The sequence below is a fragment of the Gigantopelta aegis genome, chromosome 7, assembly GCF_016097555.1.
Source record: "Gigantopelta aegis isolate Gae_Host chromosome 7, Gae_host_genome, whole genome shotgun sequence".
Taxonomy (NCBI): Eukaryota; Metazoa; Mollusca; class Gastropoda; order Neomphalida; family Peltospiridae; genus Gigantopelta; species Gigantopelta aegis.
In genome coordinates this window covers 40231826-40248858 of record NC_054705.1, presented here as the reverse complement: position 1 = coordinate 40248858, position 17033 = coordinate 40231826, and the positions used below count along the sequence as shown (strand labels likewise).

At 39.6% G+C, this 17033-nt stretch overlaps 1 protein-coding gene across 3 annotated transcripts in view; it reads right to left on the bottom strand.

The window, feature by feature from the left end:
* LOC121376783 (nicotinate phosphoribosyltransferase-like) overlaps positions 1 to 13396 on the bottom strand; it is a 31639-nt gene extending 18243 nt beyond the window's left edge. For all 3 annotated transcript variants that reach the window (XR_005958528.1, XM_041504556.1, XM_041504557.1), the window contains exons 1-9: positions 13302 to 13396; positions 12243 to 12413; positions 10149 to 10359; positions 8884 to 9014; positions 6560 to 6675; positions 5529 to 5613; positions 4170 to 4419; positions 1577 to 1661; positions 927 to 1007 (exon numbers count right to left, since the gene is read on the bottom strand). Coding sequence is in view for 2 of the 3 variants with exons in the window: in XM_041504556.1 (XP_041360490.1) it covers positions 927 to 1007; positions 1577 to 1661; positions 4170 to 4419; positions 5529 to 5613; positions 6560 to 6675; positions 8884 to 9014; positions 10149 to 10359; positions 12243 to 12413; positions 13302 to 13395 (1224 nt within the window). In the remaining variant the exon portion in view is untranslated. The remainder of the gene's footprint in view (positions 1 to 926; positions 1008 to 1576; positions 1662 to 4169; positions 4420 to 5528; positions 5614 to 6559; positions 6676 to 8883; positions 9015 to 10148; positions 10360 to 12242; positions 12414 to 13301) is intronic.
* Positions 13397 to 17033: the final 3637 nt, after the last annotated feature.

The window sequence follows — 17033 nt, the reverse complement described above, 5'->3', positions numbered from 1 at the left end:
TACCACTGGGCTACATCCCGCCCCATAAATAAAGATAAAATGCATACATTTCGTTCAGTATCAAATTTCAGTATTTACAACACAGTTTGAATACATTATATTGTAGTCCATAATCAATTTTCAACTGACCTATAACAGAAATGCTGATAATCAAATTTTTTAACAAAAAGTTAAAATCTGTTTTGCTTAATGACACCACTAGAGCACATTGATTTATTAATCATCGGCTACTGGAAGTCAAACATATGGTAATTTTGACATACAGTCTTTGAGAGGAAATCCACATTTTCCCAGGAGTAGCAATGGATCTTTTATATGCACCATCCCACAGACAGGATAGCACATACCATAGCCTTTGATAAACCATGCACTAGCTGGAATGAGTGAAATATCGATACACCAGTCATAGTGCACTGGCTAGAACAAGAGAAATAGCCCAATGGGCTCACCGACTGAGCACAATCATAGTCCGACGACCGATCATGCATCAATCGAGCACTTTATCACTGGGCTATGTCTAACCATCAACAGTAACTTGTACGTGGGAGAACTTGTACGTGGGAGATGTGAGGGGGGGGGGGGGGGGGGGGGGGGGATTGTAGCTCATTGGTATAGTGCCCATCAGACTTGCATTTGGTTATATATCTTACGAGTTGTTTAAGAAACATATATAAACACAACTGGCATTATTTTACAACACACTGGCGTATGTCAACTTGACGACGAAGAAAAATAAAACAAAAGCCTGTCGGGAAGGATCAGTGCCTCCTGCATAGCTAAGGTAGATCGCAGTGACTTACGGTGAGTTTTACTTGCCGTGCCTCCACAAAAGTAAAATTCGACCCCTGTATCCCTTTAAATCTAATGGCGTTAGCCCCGCTCTATCGAGTTTCATACAAGCTTGTAGGAACTGGAGAGAAGTGTACCTTGAACACACATCCCAGCGCTGGCTGTTTCTGACAGGTTACCAGGTGAGTTCCTATTCCAAACGAGTCAATCTCATGACCCTATGTGAAAACAATAACACATGTTAAAACACTGTAATGAATATTAAAACATTGTAATGAATATTAAAATATTGTACAAATATTAAAACATTGTAATATTAAAACACTGTAAAAAATAATAATAATAATAAAAATAATATAAAAATAAAATAAAATAATAATAAATAAACATAAATATTAAAACATTGTAATGAACATTAAACACAGTAAAGAATATTAACACATTGTAATGAATATTAAAACATTGTAATGAATATTAAAACATTGTAATGAATATTAAAAACATGATAATGCATATTTAAAAACATCATAATAAATATTAAAACATTGTAATGAATATTTAAAACCATCATAATAAATATTAAAACATTGTAATGAATATTAAAAACATCATAATGAATATTAAAACATTGTAATGAATATTAAAACATTGTAATGAATATTAAAAATTGCTAAGTGAATTAAAAGAAACTTGTAATGAATATTAAAACAGTCCAGCAATATTAATAAAAACATTTAAAACAATGTATAAGTGAGAGATGCAGTAAACCTGACAAAGTTTGTTTTACCTGTTGGTTGAGAGAGTGAATCGTTTCTTCATTAATATCATTACTGGCAACTATCATCAGTTTCTCAAAGAACGGCACATTAAATCTGGAAAATAAATTACCCCAAACAATAAAACTATGAAGCTAAATGGAGTAGACACAGCTCTGCCACACTAAAACATGGTTACTCAGGATTCCCACTAGGAATGTCTTAGAGCCGTAAGGAGTGCCTTTAAATTTTAAACTCAAGTTAATGGTCTCCATGTTTGTTTGTTTTTATCTTCTTTTTATCCCACTGTCTCCTTTCCTTTTACTCGTTTGTCGGGCAACTCCTCCTATCTTTCAACTTCTTTCGCTATCCAACTCCACATCCCAGTCCTTGTCTCTCCAGCCGCGACAGGTGCTTGTCTCTTGTGGCTATCCGTGCCACACACCTGTCATTTCCCATCAGCTTTTAGCTGTGGGCTTAGTCTGACCACTTCGGGGAGTGTTCAATAGTTACTTGTGGCATTGTTAAGAGGCACTTGTAACCACCTACTATGCTCCCCTACTCATGGCCTCAGTAGTTAAGCCATTGGACATAAGGTTGGTTGGTACTAGGTTCACAGCCTGATACCGACTCCCACCCAGATAGAAGTTTGCTTTGTTTAATGACACCACTAGAGCATATTGATTTATTAAATATCAGCTATTGGATGTCAAACATACTGTCAGTTTTGACAGTCATAGAGAGGAAACCTGCTACATTTTTTATCAGTAGCAAGGGATCTTTTATATGCACCATCCCACAGACAGGATAGCACATACCACGGCCTTTGATGTACCAGCTGTCCACCCAAATAGTGTTTTAACAACTCAGTGGGAAGGTGTAAGACCATTACACCCTCTTCTTCTCACTAACAACTAACCCACTGTCCTGGAGAGACAGCTCAAATAGCTGAAGTGTGTGCCTAGGACAGTGTGCTTGAACTGTGATTGGATACAAGCACACAAACGAGCTGAAATGATTGTATTGTAAGGAAATGTTATACTTTCTACTTTTGATGATAGCTTAACGACACCACTAGATCACACTGATTTATTAATCATCGGCTATTGGATTTTGATGATAGAAGGAAGGAAATGTTTTATTTAACGACGCACTCAACACATTTTATTTACGGTTATATGGCATCAGACATATGGTTATGGACCACACAGATATTGAAGGAAGAAACCCGCCGTCGCTACTGCACAAGCTACTCTTTTCGACTGGCAGCAAGGGATCTTTTATATGCACCATCCCACAGACAGGGTAGTATCATCGGCTATTGGATTTTGATGATAGATGCCTGCTAGTTAATTATATATAATGACACCAGTAGAGCACATTGATTAATTAATCATGAACTTCATGTACAGGATGTCAAACATTTGGTAAATCTGACAAGTAAACTCCACAGGGTACCCTCTACATTTTTCTACTAGTAGTAAGAGATCTTTCCCACAGATGGGACAGCACATACCATGGCCTTTGATAAACCCATCATGGGGCACTACTTCAGCAGGGATCATGCACGGGGGCGACGTGGGTGAAATAATCGCCCTTTCATACTAAACTTCGCCTAATTTTTCATCCATGGCGAAGTTCTAAGACACGTTCTTTTAAAAAAATATATATATATATATATATCACAAGTTCAGGTGAGATGCTTACAACCATAGGTGTATGAGCTCCCATTTTTTGTGTGGGTGGGGATGGGGGTTGTACAAGCTGATGTGCGAATCTGGGGCCTAATTCACAAAGATCTCTTAGGCTCTGCTAGACAACAAAGCATCCTCTTTTTAAGTATTTTAGCATTCCACTGTGAGATCGCAAAGTTGCAAGAGTATAATGAATTAGGCCCGTTCTTTTGGCAATTTTGCGAGACATTAGTGAATTAGGCCCCTGGATAACAACATTTATTCATATTAATATTACTGGCAAACAACTACTAGTGTACAGCGTTATGAACGAATCAGCAGGCATTTTTACATTGATTTTTACTAATATTGTGGGCAGAATGATGGAATACCTGGCGAAAACAATTTCAAGACAGCTCAATTTTAATTCCCCCCCCCCCCCGAGTATCTCCATCATTTTTTCAATTTGAGAATTTGTTTCAACCATCCTCCCCCCCTCCCCCGTCTCGTATGTACACCCCACCCTCAAAACCCAGGGATAAACGCCGTAACTGGATAAATCAACAAATCATGGCAGAGGCGATGAAAAAACATTTAAAGGAACGGACCCTAGTTTCAACCTGTGAAAATTAACAATAAGTTTAGTTAATCTACAAACCTGTAACACATTTGGATAACGTTACAATTAAGTAAAACATGAGTCTGTGACTTTAAAATGGTGAAATACCCTCTAAAACGTGCATTTTTAAAAATATGAGAAATGCATTTTGTGATATTAACACACCAGTATAACCAAAAACACATCGAATGTAGGAAAAATGATAATCTAAACCATAAAATCTAAGTAGAATATGATTTCAGTTATCAAAAACGGCTACAATAGTAAAAACTATGCCATAGTGTTTAAAAACTAGGGTATGTCTCTTTAAAAACAAAAACAATTGACACTCACGTGTCGGCAACCAGCTTAAACGTCTGCCTGACCGTCGTCGACAGATACGACAAGTCTCCGCTGTCCAACCGAATTCCTATCGCTCGGTAACCAAGTTCGTGTAGCGCCATGGCGACGATACAAAAGTTGGGCAGTCCCGTTCTGATGACGTCGTAGGTGTCAATGAGGGCGACAAGGCCGTTGGGGAACGCCTGCGCGTATGTGACGAACGCCGCCAGTTCACCTTCATTCACCTGGTCCGTGAGAAATCCTGGAGAAAATAAAACACAGATGTCATTTAAACAGAGCTTGAACAACTAAAACCAGATGTAATGAGAATTCCAGTTACATGTATATAAACATTGAAAGCAAGGAGAAAACGGAAGCACTAGTCCAACCCCAACCCTGAAGAATATTCATCCCCCCCCCTCCCTCCCCCACCTGCTCTTTGGTTGCATGGTGAATTCACATAACTGACTCCTCCAATTGCTCTACTATGAGAAAAAAATAATTCAACAGATACTACTTTAGCAGGGTTTGAAAATTTGAAATCTAATGTAATCAGAATTCCCATTGCTTGGTTTCTTATTCAGAGTTCACCTCCATAACATGGTCTTTCTGAAATCTGGAAAATAAACAGATGTCACTTACGCAGAGCTTGAAAATTTGAAATCTAACATATTTAGAATTTCAATTACATTCACTAGTGTTGCAAGGGGGGGGGGGGGGGGGGGGGGGGAGAGGCATGGCAGCCCCAATCACACGTCTTTTTCCCCCAACCTCCTGGTACATTTTTCTGTCACATCATAACATGACAAAGACAGTGTGGTGTCCCCCCCCCCCCCCCCCCCCCCCCCCCCCCCCCCCCCCACCCCCCCCCCAACTCCAACATAAAATCCTGGCTACACCAGTGGTTACATTCTTTCTTATCAGCATTTACTTTAATTAAGCTACTCCTTAGAAATCCTAGCATTATGGCATTTTCAGGAGAATAATTGCTCACAAACAATTTGACTGGTTTTCAACATGTCCTATCCAATCACATTCATTTAATGTTACATAAAAGAACCAGTCTTTGTGTGTGCTCGGCCTCCTGAACTTGACTGGTTTTCAACATGTCCTATCCAATTACTTTTATTTAATGTTCTATAAAAGAACCAGTCTTTGTGAGTGCTCAGCCTCCTGAACTTGACTGGTTTTCAAAATGTCCTATCCAATCACATTCATTTAATGTTATATGAAAGAATCAGTCTTTGTGAGCACTTGGCTTCCTGAACTTGACTGGTTTCCAACATACCCTATCCAATCACATTCATTTAACATTATATGAAAGAACCAGTCTTTGCGAGTGCTTGTACTTTGTGTACTGTTTCTACCCACCTAAGACTGGGGCCAACTTGCTGCACCACTTTGAACACACATCGATGAAGTCCACCACCCTAGAACCATCCTTCTGTTTCAAAGTCTGCAGAAGAAACATACAAAATAAAGAGAAAAAGAAAGGAATATTTAACGATAGCTCAGCATATTTCTAAACTACGGTTATTTAAGGTCTAACATGATGGTTATTTTTTGACATTACATAAAAAGAGGAAACCTGCTGTGCCAAAAGGGCTACCCCTAAAAACAAAAAAGCGCCACAGGATTCTTTCTCATACAGGACAGTACATACCACAGCCTTTGGTGTACTAGTCGCGGGACACTGGTTGGGAAGGTAAAAGTTAAATCCACTGAGGATGATCGATCTTACAACTTATCACACCTCAGGTGAGCATTCTACCACCGAACTATATACCTCACACATACACACACATAAACATGCACACCAAGGAAGGTCATGTTAATGCAGGGCCAGCTCTGTCACTTGCCAAATTCTCCAATTGTGAATTTCTAAAACAATTGACAAATTTTATTTTAATTTGGCGTTAAAAATTCATGTAATACTTCGTATTTTGTAAAAAAAACAATAACCACGTTTCTGCAGGTTTTTTTACTTTAAATTAATAGATAATTTGATAAAATTTTCTGCTTACCAAGAGCTAGTCCTGTAAAGTTTGTTTTGTTTAACGATACCATTAGAGCACCTTATTTAATCAATCATCAGCTAATGAAGGTCAAACATTTGTTCACTGTAGCACACAATCTGTACAGAAAACCTGCTACATTTTCCCATTGGTAGATAGGGATCTTTTACATGCACTTTCCCATAGATAGGACAGCACATACCACACCGTTTGATATATCAGTCGTAGGGCACTGGTTGTGATGGAGAGAAAAAACTTGATGAAAGAATGGGTCCATGAAGGGGATTCGATCCTGCGATCCAAGTAGCTCCGGGGACTGTTCTACGGACTGAGATAGAATCTGGTATGAAGATCCTTACAAGTATTGTAATGGATTGACATACATACCCGGTCCTTGATATCTGAAAGAGTGGCGAAAGACGTGACAAAAGCGTGAGCATGTGTCCCTCGAACGGGAATCCCAAACATCTTGCCTGCGAGAACGTTGCTGGTTCCATCAAAACCTGTCACAGGAGGAGCAAAAAGAACCAAGTTACAACAAGACTGAATGTGCTGGAACTCTTCACAAAAGAAAACAAAGAAACATTTGAAGAGTCTCATAGCAAAATGTGATAAATGCCACTATACACACCCAATCCTAATTTTTTTAAATTCCAAATCACCATAAAGACTACGCCAGTTTTTCGGCAATCTGCGATATATCCTCAGACAATCGTATTGCGTTTTGCTGACAACTTAATTTGATGTTGTGTTTATCTACGTGTGAACAATGTCTGAGTGGTGTTCGCACAATGGTGTGAAATATGGCGTTTATTGCGTTTTCCGATGAAACATTTATTTAATGACACCATAGTATCAGATAGTGTGTTAATTAGTGTCAACTAATGTTTTATTTAGTGCCACCTAGTCGTGTTTATGTTGGCTAATGTTTTCGTTAATTTCAACTAGTGTTTTAGTGTCAACAAGTGGTTTTACTTAGTGTCCACTAGTGCCTAAATAGTCAACTAGTGTTTTAGTTTGTGTAACATTGAGTTTTACTTAGTGTTAAGCCCCTGAATTCTTTTGGTCCTAAAGACATTCTCAATTCAAGCTTAAACTGTCATAGCACATCAACCTGCAGGCAAGGCATCACTTACCACCAAGATAACAGTACTGAGAAGCTAAAAGCCCTCCGTTTGGGCCCTGAGCTCTTCTTAATCCAAACTGAACATCAACAAGGCATCACTTACCACCAAGATAATAGTACCGAGAAGCAGACAGCCCTCCATCTGGGCCCTGAGCCCTTCTTAATCCAAAAAGAACAAGGCAGCACTTACCACCAAGATAACAGTACCAAGAAGCAGACAGCCTTCCATTGGGCCCTGTGCTCTTCTTAATCCAAACTCCAACATCAACAAGGCAGCACTTACCACCAAGATAACAGTATCAAGAAGCAGACAGCCCTCCGTCTGGGCCCTGAGCACTTCTTAATCCAAACTCCAACATCAACAAGGCAGCACTTACCACCAAGATAACAGTACTGAGAAGCAGACAGCCCTCCATCTGTGCCCTGAGCTCTTCTTAATACAAACTAAACATCAACAAGGCAGCACTTACCACCAAGATAACAGTACCAAGAAGCAGACAGCCCTCCGTATCCGCCCTGAGCACTTCTTAATCCAAACTCCGACATCAACAAGGCAGCACTTACCACCAAGATAACAGTAATGAGAAGCAGACAGCCCTCCATCTGGGCCCTGAGCCCTTCTTAATCCAAAAAGAACAAGGCAGCACTTACCACCAAGATAACAGTACCAAGAAGCAGACATTCCTCCGTCTCGGACCTGAGCACGTTTTAATCCAAACTCCAACATCAACAAGGCAGCACTTACCACCAAGATAACAGTACAGAGAAGCAGACAGCCCTCCATCAGGGCCCTGAGCTCTTCTTAATACAAACTGAACATCAACAAGGCAGCACTTACCACCAAGATAACAGTACAGAGAAGCAGACAGCCTTCCATTGGGGCCCTGAGCTCTTCTTAATCCAAACTCTATTTCAAGAAGGCAGCACTTACAACCAAGATAACAGTACTGAGAAGCAGACAGCCCTCCATCTGGGCCCTGAGCTCTTCTTAATACAAACTGAACATCAACAAGGCAGCACTTACCACCAAGATAACAGTACCAAGAAGCAGACAGACCCCCGTCTCGGCCCTGAGCACTTCTTAATCCAAACTCCAACATCAACAAGGCAGCACTTACCACAAAGATAACAGTACCGAGAAGCAGACAGCCCTCCATCTGGGCCCTGAGCTCTTCTTAATACAAACTGAACATCAACAAGGCAGCACTTACCACCAAGATAACAGTACCAAGAAGCAGACAGACCTCCGTCTCGGCCCTGAGCACTTCTTAATCCAAACTCCAACATCAACAAGGCAGCACTTACCACAAAGATAACAGTACCGAGAAGCAGACAGCCCTCCATCTGGGTCCTGAGCTATTCTTAATACAAACTGAACATCAACAAGGCAGCACTTACCACCAAGATAACAGTACCGAGAAGCAGACAGCCCTCCATCGGGGCCCTGAGCTATTCTTAATACAAACTGAACATCAACAAGGCAGCACTTACCACCAAGATAACAGTACCGAGAAGCAGACAGCCCTCCATCGGGGCCCTGAGCACTTCTTAATCCAAACCCCAACATCAACAAGGCAGCACTTACCACCAAGATAACAGTACCGAGAAGCAGACAGCCCTCCATCAGGGCCCTGAGCTCTTCTTAATCCAAACTCTAACAACTGCTTGTTCGGACCAGCTGCTAAACGAAACCTCATAGCGTTTGTTGCAACCAAACTGAAAAGACAATATATAAAATAAAATAAAATCTTGACTTATAGTAGTTTGCAACATATTGTTTAAAGTCAATGATCTCTTCAATAAATCAAAATATCTGATGGAAATGTACTGACAGCCAGCAAGGTCTATTCTATCAGGTAGGCCAATATCAAAGCGTCCTGTGCCCTTAATTTCAGTGATGCCATTAACAGAGGTCCAGAAAGTACTCACCCGCTCACCAAATGTGAGTAAACATTCTGATGGATGAGTTAAAAAATGTAACTACAAGTCCAACGGGAGATCTGTCTTTTTCTGACTGACCGTAAACTTTTTATATGATATATTAAGAACAAAAAAGGCTGGCAGAAATGTGATTACAGCCCGCAATGACCATCTATAAAACATATGTGTAAAAATTATTTTAAAAGTCACTGTGTAATATTAGGTTATTCATATATATGTGTCCAGGGCAAATGTAGAAAACGGTCCACTAGGTTCACATTCAAACACCCAGGTCCAGATCATGCTATTCCCACAGTTATCTCTGCTACTCGCCAAATTCAACAATTGCGAATTTTAAACACAGCTGGCAAATTTTATCTTAATTTGACGAAAAAATTTCATGTAATAATTGATATTTAAAAAAAAAAAAAAAAAAATAATGGTGGGAAAGAAAGAAAGAAGTGTTTTATTTAACGACGCACTCAACACATTTTATTTATGGTTTTATGGCGTCAGACATATGGTTAAGGGCCACACAGGTTTTGAGAGGAAACCCGCAGTCGCCACTACATGGGCTATTCTTCCGATTAGCAGCAAGGGATCTTTTATTTGCGCTTCCCACAGGCAGGATAGCACAAACCATGGCCTTTGTTGAAGCAGTTATGGATCACTGGTCGGTGCAAGTGGTTTACACCTACCCATTGAGCCTTGCGGAGCACTCACTCTGGGTTTGGAGTCGGTATCTGGATTAAAAATCCCATGCCAGTACCTACCAGCTTATAGACCGATGGCCTGCCACAACGCCACCGAGGCCGGTAAATAATGGTGGGTTAAATAGATAATTTGGCAAAATTTTGTACACGCCCAGAGCTAGCCCTGTATGCCCCTTCATTAACCAAGCTTATGAACGAGTTTTTCTCCAAGTTTTACCTGGCATAATTAACGAGGTTGAGTAAAGGTGTCTCCATCAGCTGAACAATGGCCAGAGGTCCCTCCACAATGAGCAGCGGTACTTTGGGAAACACAATCGTACCTTCCTCTATAGCGTGCACGGTCACATCGTTAGTCGTCAGATTTGCCAAATAATCGAAGAATTCTGGTTCTGTAGAACTCGGTAAAACTGATTTCAAATACTCTATGTCTGAAATATAGAATTAAATAATTAAAAAAGAAATTGTAATCTATATGGCAATAACTGAAATGTAGAATTAAAAATTGACTTTAATACTCTAGGGGCGAGATTTAGCTCACCTGGTTAATTGCTTGCTTGAGGTGCTTGCATCACAGGATCGAATCACCACAATGGATCCATTCAACTGACTGGGGTTTTTCTTGTTTCAACCAGTGCACCACAACTGGACGAAGGCCATGGTATATGTTTTCCTGTCTCTGGGAAAGTGCATATAAAAGATCCCTTGCTACATTAGAAAAAATGTAGCAGGCTTCCTCTCATGACTACTTGTCAGAATTACCAAATGTTTGACATCCAATAGCCGATGATTAATTAACCGATGTGTTCCAGTGGTGTCGTTAAACAAAACAAACTTAAATACTCTATGTCATAAGTACAGAATTAAAACAGGCATTTCATGAGTGCTGCTAAAGCAATTCATGCCCCTAAGCTACTGGGCTCACAAAGAAGTTCAAGTGTTATAACTCTGTCAAAAATAGATAAATGTCATTTCTGACAGAGTTACAGTCCTTGAATAAATTGAGTGAAACACAAGACTCTGACTTTGAAACGGTGAAATACCCTCTAAAAATAGACTAAAACTCAACTCCATAATTGTTACTTCTCAGACACACATGCAATCTTAAAAACATGAGAAATGCATTTTGTGATATTAAAAACACCAGGATGACCAAAAACACTTCGAATGTACGAAAATGGATAATCTAAACAATAAAATCAAAGTAAAGTATGATTTCAGTTGTCAAAAATGGCTCTTAATAGTCACAAATATGTCTTAGTGTTTAAAAACTAGGGTATGTCCCTTTAATTGGATATAAGCATGAAAATAGGTTGATACGATTTGGCCACATCTCTGTCAAATATGGGCAAATTCCCATGAAACTCAAACCGGATTTGGCCATATCTCTGTCAAATATGGGCAAATTCCCATGAAACTCAAACCGGATTTGGCCATATCTGTCAAATATGGGCAAATTCCCATGAAACTCAAACCAACATGATAAAGATATACACAAAATTTCAGCTTAATATCTTCATTAAAGAAAAGTCTAGAAAGCTATATGTGAGACAGACAGACAGACAGACTGATGTACAGACTGACAGGACATATAGTCTTCTCCGCTTTGACTGGTAGTTACTACTAAAAAGAAACTAGATCTATACTCAAAGTGCATATAAAAATCCCTTTCAGACAAAAAAAATTAAGGTTTCCTCTGAAGATGTCCTGTTAAAACAAATGTCTGACATCCAATAGTCGATGAATAATAAATCAATGTGCTCTAACGGCGTCCTTAAACAAAACTAACTTTAATCATTTGTAGACATTAAACTGTCTTAATTTAAAAAAATGGTGAGGTGCCAACCACACTTTCCTTTCTGTTCTTATAAAATGTTACATTTGCTTTCTGTAACACCACTAGAGCACATTGATTTATTAATCATAGGCTATTGGATGTCAAACATTGGGTAATTTTTACATTTAGTCTTAGAGAGGAAACCCACTACATTTTTCCATTAGTAGCAAGGGATTTTTTATATGCACCATCCCACAGACAGGACAGCACATACCACATCCTTTGATATACCAGTCGTGGTCTTTGAGGAAACCCATTACATTTTTCATTTAGCAACAAAGGATCTTTTATGTGCACCATCTCACAGGTGTGTTAGCACATACCATAGCCTTTGATATACCAGTCGTGGTGCACTGGCTGGAACAAGAAATATTCCAATGGGCCTACTGATGGGGATCGATCCCAGACTGACCGCTCTTTAGCTGAGCACTTTACCACTAGGATACATCCCACCCTGTTATAACCGGTTTTACTTACCACAAGATGTGAAGTGGAAATTCTCAAGAAATTTCATGCATTCTTCCAAACCAGCAAATATGGTGAATTCTCCCGAGAATGGATTCTTTCGGAAATACAGATCGAATGTGGCAACGCTGTTCATTTTCCCGCTTCTCCAGTATGCGTAAGCCATTGTGATCTGGTAGAGATCTGAAAACAAAATCATTAAAATCAACATTGTTTTAATTAGTGATGTTCCAGTGATGGATTTTAATTGAAAATTTTATTCTAATTTGGCAAAAACATTTCATGCTGGTACCGGTCAGCAACATGTAAGTTTAATGTTGACTTGAGAATAATTCAAACTAAAGCTCTGTGGCATCAGATTTAGGAAAACGTTTGTATTTTAGACACAGTAGCTTGCGACCATTTGGTTGTCGACGACTGCCAAAGCATTACAGAGAGTTTCCTCTAGCCTTCACCTACATATCAATATCAATAAGGGGAGGGCTGTAGGTGAATTGAGCTACCCGTAATGGTGTTATGTGATATTCCATTTGGGGCAGGATCTCAGTGGCGCATCTAAGGCTTCCCCAGGACCCACCTAAATTTTGCAAGTTATAGGGGTTTTTTTCTATGTTGTAGAATCCGAGAAATTCCTTCGGAAACATTGCCACACCCCCCCCCCCCCCCCACCCAATCAATAGTTTTACTGGATCTGACATTGTATCCTCATTCGGAATAAGTTTCATTTCATACCTGTCGGGTTCAGGTGTTTTCAGACAGGGGTGATGATTATGATAATTGATAAGGGGCATTGTTATGATTCTGTAAGGCATAATATATGATGTACTAGTCTACTGTTGTGTAATTATTTTAATTTACTTTGTAAAATACATATTTAGAGTCGGTGTCTGCAGTATTCGTAGGTCGAAATACCAAAAACACAGAGGATGCGGAAAATATTTCGAAAGTGAAAGTATCTCGTTTAGCAGGAATTTAGAGAAAAACGTGTTGCGTGTTCGTTAAAATATTTGACATTGTCACCAAGTGTAATTATGTTTTATTTTCAGAAATATATACGATTAAACGTTTCACCTGTCAGTAAAGCTCGAATAACACCATTTCTTTCTCCATTTCCATTGTACTGGACATCGTTGTGCATGTCCATCGTTTCCACTGCCGCTGACATCTTTATATGATAGACTGTTGCCTTGCGCATTCCAAACACCAACTACCAGTTAATTTATTCGGTCATATTCGTAAAAGGAATTATAAATGTTCGGAATAGCTCGGTCGGTTCCGGTGACCTCAACTTACACGGCCGAGGTATGCCGAATGATAATTACGGTGAACCGAAGTTTTTATAACAGAAGCACGAGTGTTGATGTCTGGTAGAATGTTGAAGTTGATTTAGAACGTAGATAGTTTTGTCTTTTGTTACAGTCTATATTTTGGTGGTAAGAATGATTTGTATTTATACGAAGTATAGGTCTATTATTAGCGTCGTGAAAAGAAATAGCAACAGTTAATGTTCTCAGTAGGATACGAGTGTCGAACCGGCATTGGGATTTGACTGGTGGCGTTGTATCAAATGCGGACGCGTTGTCGTGTTCTTCGAGAAAGGGAAAATACAGTAATATATGATTACCTCAGCACATGTTAAATTATGGTTAATTGATGCCTACCGTATGGTTCCTTATTTCCACTGATGGTCCAGGATCATTCCTTTCTAAATTCAGTGGCCCGAGTCACCTCCAGCCCTCCCCTTATAATAATGGCTTATTGATACTGATATGCAGCGGAAGGCTAGAGGAAACTATGTAATGCTTTGGCAATCATCGATAACCAAATGGTCACAAGCTACTGTGTCTAAATTACATTTTCCCCCCTAAATCTGATGCCACAGAGCTTTAGTTTGATTATTCTCTAGTTCAGTCATGACATTAAACTGACGTTAACCAGTACCAATGTTACTGGAAAAAACCCGACGCCCCTATGCTAAAAGAACCTGCACTGTAACACGGTGACTGTACTTTTTTGTGGTGACGTAGAGGAAAGTATTTCTTCGTGTAGTGTTAGTACTGGTTAACAACATGTAAGTTTAATGTCATGACAGGACTCGAGAATAATCAAATTAAAGCTCTGTGGCATCAGATTACGGAAAAAATGTGTATTTTAGACACAGTAGCTTGCAACCATTTGGTTGTCGACAATTGCCAAAGCATTAGTTTCCTCTAGCCTTCCCCTACATATCAATATCAATATGGGGAGGACTCTCTGTCTCTTTAGCCAAACCAAATTAAAACTATTAACCCATCATTAAACATTAACATGCTAGTCTTTCAAACGAGGGCGGGATGTAGCCCAGTGGTAGAGCGCTCGCTTGATGTGTGGTCTGTTTAGGATCGATCCCTGTCAGTGCGCCCATTGGGCTATTTCTCGTTCCAGCCAGTGCACCACAACTGGTATATTAAAGGCTGTGGTATGTGCTCTCCTGTCTGTGGGATGGTGTAAATAAAAGATCCCTTGCTACTAATGGACAATGAAGTGGGTTTCCTCTCTAAGACTATACATCAAAATTACTGTTTGACATTCAATAGCCAATGATTGATAAATCAATGTGCTCTAGTGGTGTTGTTAAACAAAACAAACTTTAACTCTCAAATGAACTGACTAGCTGAATTTATGCAAAGTAAATTCATCAGACATTTTGTATTGTCATGTGCTTGTATTGTTTGACTAATATCATATTCTCTCATTATTTTGAACCTGGATTTTAACTCATCATCTCTGTAACCGTTACTCGAACAATATTTTTTTCTTTTATTTTGCAGCTGGATTTCAATTTATCATCTTTGGAACTCTAAAAATTGTCCGACACAAAGATGATACCTGCTCGTAAGAAGCGAAGAGTTCGATTTTCTAAAGAATCTCCATTTCCTGTCCCAGTTTCGAGCATCACTGGAGAACCAGTTGCTTCAGACCACTGGTTCTACTACACAGGATATCTACAGGGTCGATCCGTGATCGTGCAGCACTCGGGGGATATCAGCTTCCTCTACAAGATGGTAAGACATAGTTTTATGTAGCACAGTCTTTACTGGTTCTACTACAGTGGATATTTACACGGTCGATCCGTGATCGTACAGCACTCGGGGTATATTAGCTTCCTCTACAAGATGGTAAGACCTAGTTTAATGTAGCACAGTCTTCACTGGTTCTGTTACACAGGATATCAGCTTCCTCTGCAAGATGGTAAGACCTAGTTTTATGTAGCACAGTCTTCACTGGTTCTGCTACACAGGATATCAGCTTCCTCTACAAGATGGTAAGACCTAGTTTTATGTAGCACAGTCTTCACTGGTTCTACTACACAGGATATCAGCTTCCTCTGCAAGATGGTAAGACCTAGTTTTATGTAGCACAGTCTTCACTGGTTCTGCTACACAGGATATCAGCTTCCTCTGCAAGATGGTAAGACCTAGTTTAATGTAGCACAGTCTTCACTGGTTCTGTTACACAGGATATCAGCTTCCTCTGCAAGATGGTAAGACCTAGTTTTATGTAGCACAGTCTTCACTGGTTCTGCTACACAGGATATCAGCTTCCTCTACAAGATGGTAAGACCTAGTTTTATGTAGCACAGTCTTCACTGGTTCTACTACACAGGATATCAGCTTCCTCTGCAAGATGGTAAGACCTAGTTTTATGTAGCACAGTCTTCACTGGTTCTGCTACACAGGATATCAGCTTCCTCTACAAGATGGTAAGACCTAGTGTTATTTAGCACAGTCTTCACTGGTTCTACTACACAGGATATCAGCTTCCTCTACAAGATGGTAAGACCTAGTTTTGTTTTTATGTAGCAGTCTTCACTGGTTCTGCTACACAGGATATCAGCTTCTTCTACAAGATTGTAAGACCTAGTGTTATGTAGCACAGTCTTCACTGGTTCTACTACACAGAATATCAGATTCTTCTACAAGATGGTAAGATGTAGTTTTATGTAACAGTCTTCACTGGTTCTACTACACAGGATATCAGCTTCCTCTACAAGATGGTAAGATGTAGTTTTATGTAACAGTCTTCACTGGTTCTACTACACAGGATATCAGCTTCCTCTACAAGATGGTAAGACCTAGTTCTATGTAGCACAGTCTTCACTGGTTCTACTACACAGGATATCGGTTTCCTCTACAAGATGGTAAGACCTAGTGTTATGTAGCACAGTCTTCACTGGTTCTACTACACAGGATATCAGCTTTCTCTACAAGATGGTAAGACCTAGTGTTATGTAGCACAGTCTTCACTGGTTCTACTACACAGAATATCAACTTCTTCTACAAGATGGTAAGACCTAGTGTTATGTAGCACAGTCTTCACTGGTTATACTACACAGGATATCAACTTCCTCTACAAGATGGTAAGATGTAGTTTTATGTAACAGTCTTCACTGGTTCTACTACACAGGATATCAACTTCCTCTACAAGATGGTAAGATGTAGTTTTATGTAACAGTCTTCACTGGTTCTACTACACAGGATATCAGCTTCCTCTACAAGATGGTAAGATGTAGTTTTATGTAACAGTCTTCACTGGTTCTACTACACAGGATATCAACTTCCTCTACAAGATGGTAAGACCTAGTTCTATGTAGCACAGTCTTCACTGGTTCTACTACACAGGATATCAGCTTCCTCTACAAGATGGTAAGACCTAGTTCTATGTAGCTTAGTCTTCACTGGTTCTACTATACAGGATATCAGCTTCCTCTACAAGATGGGAAGACCTAGTTTTATGTAGCAGTCGTCAATGGTTCTACTGCAC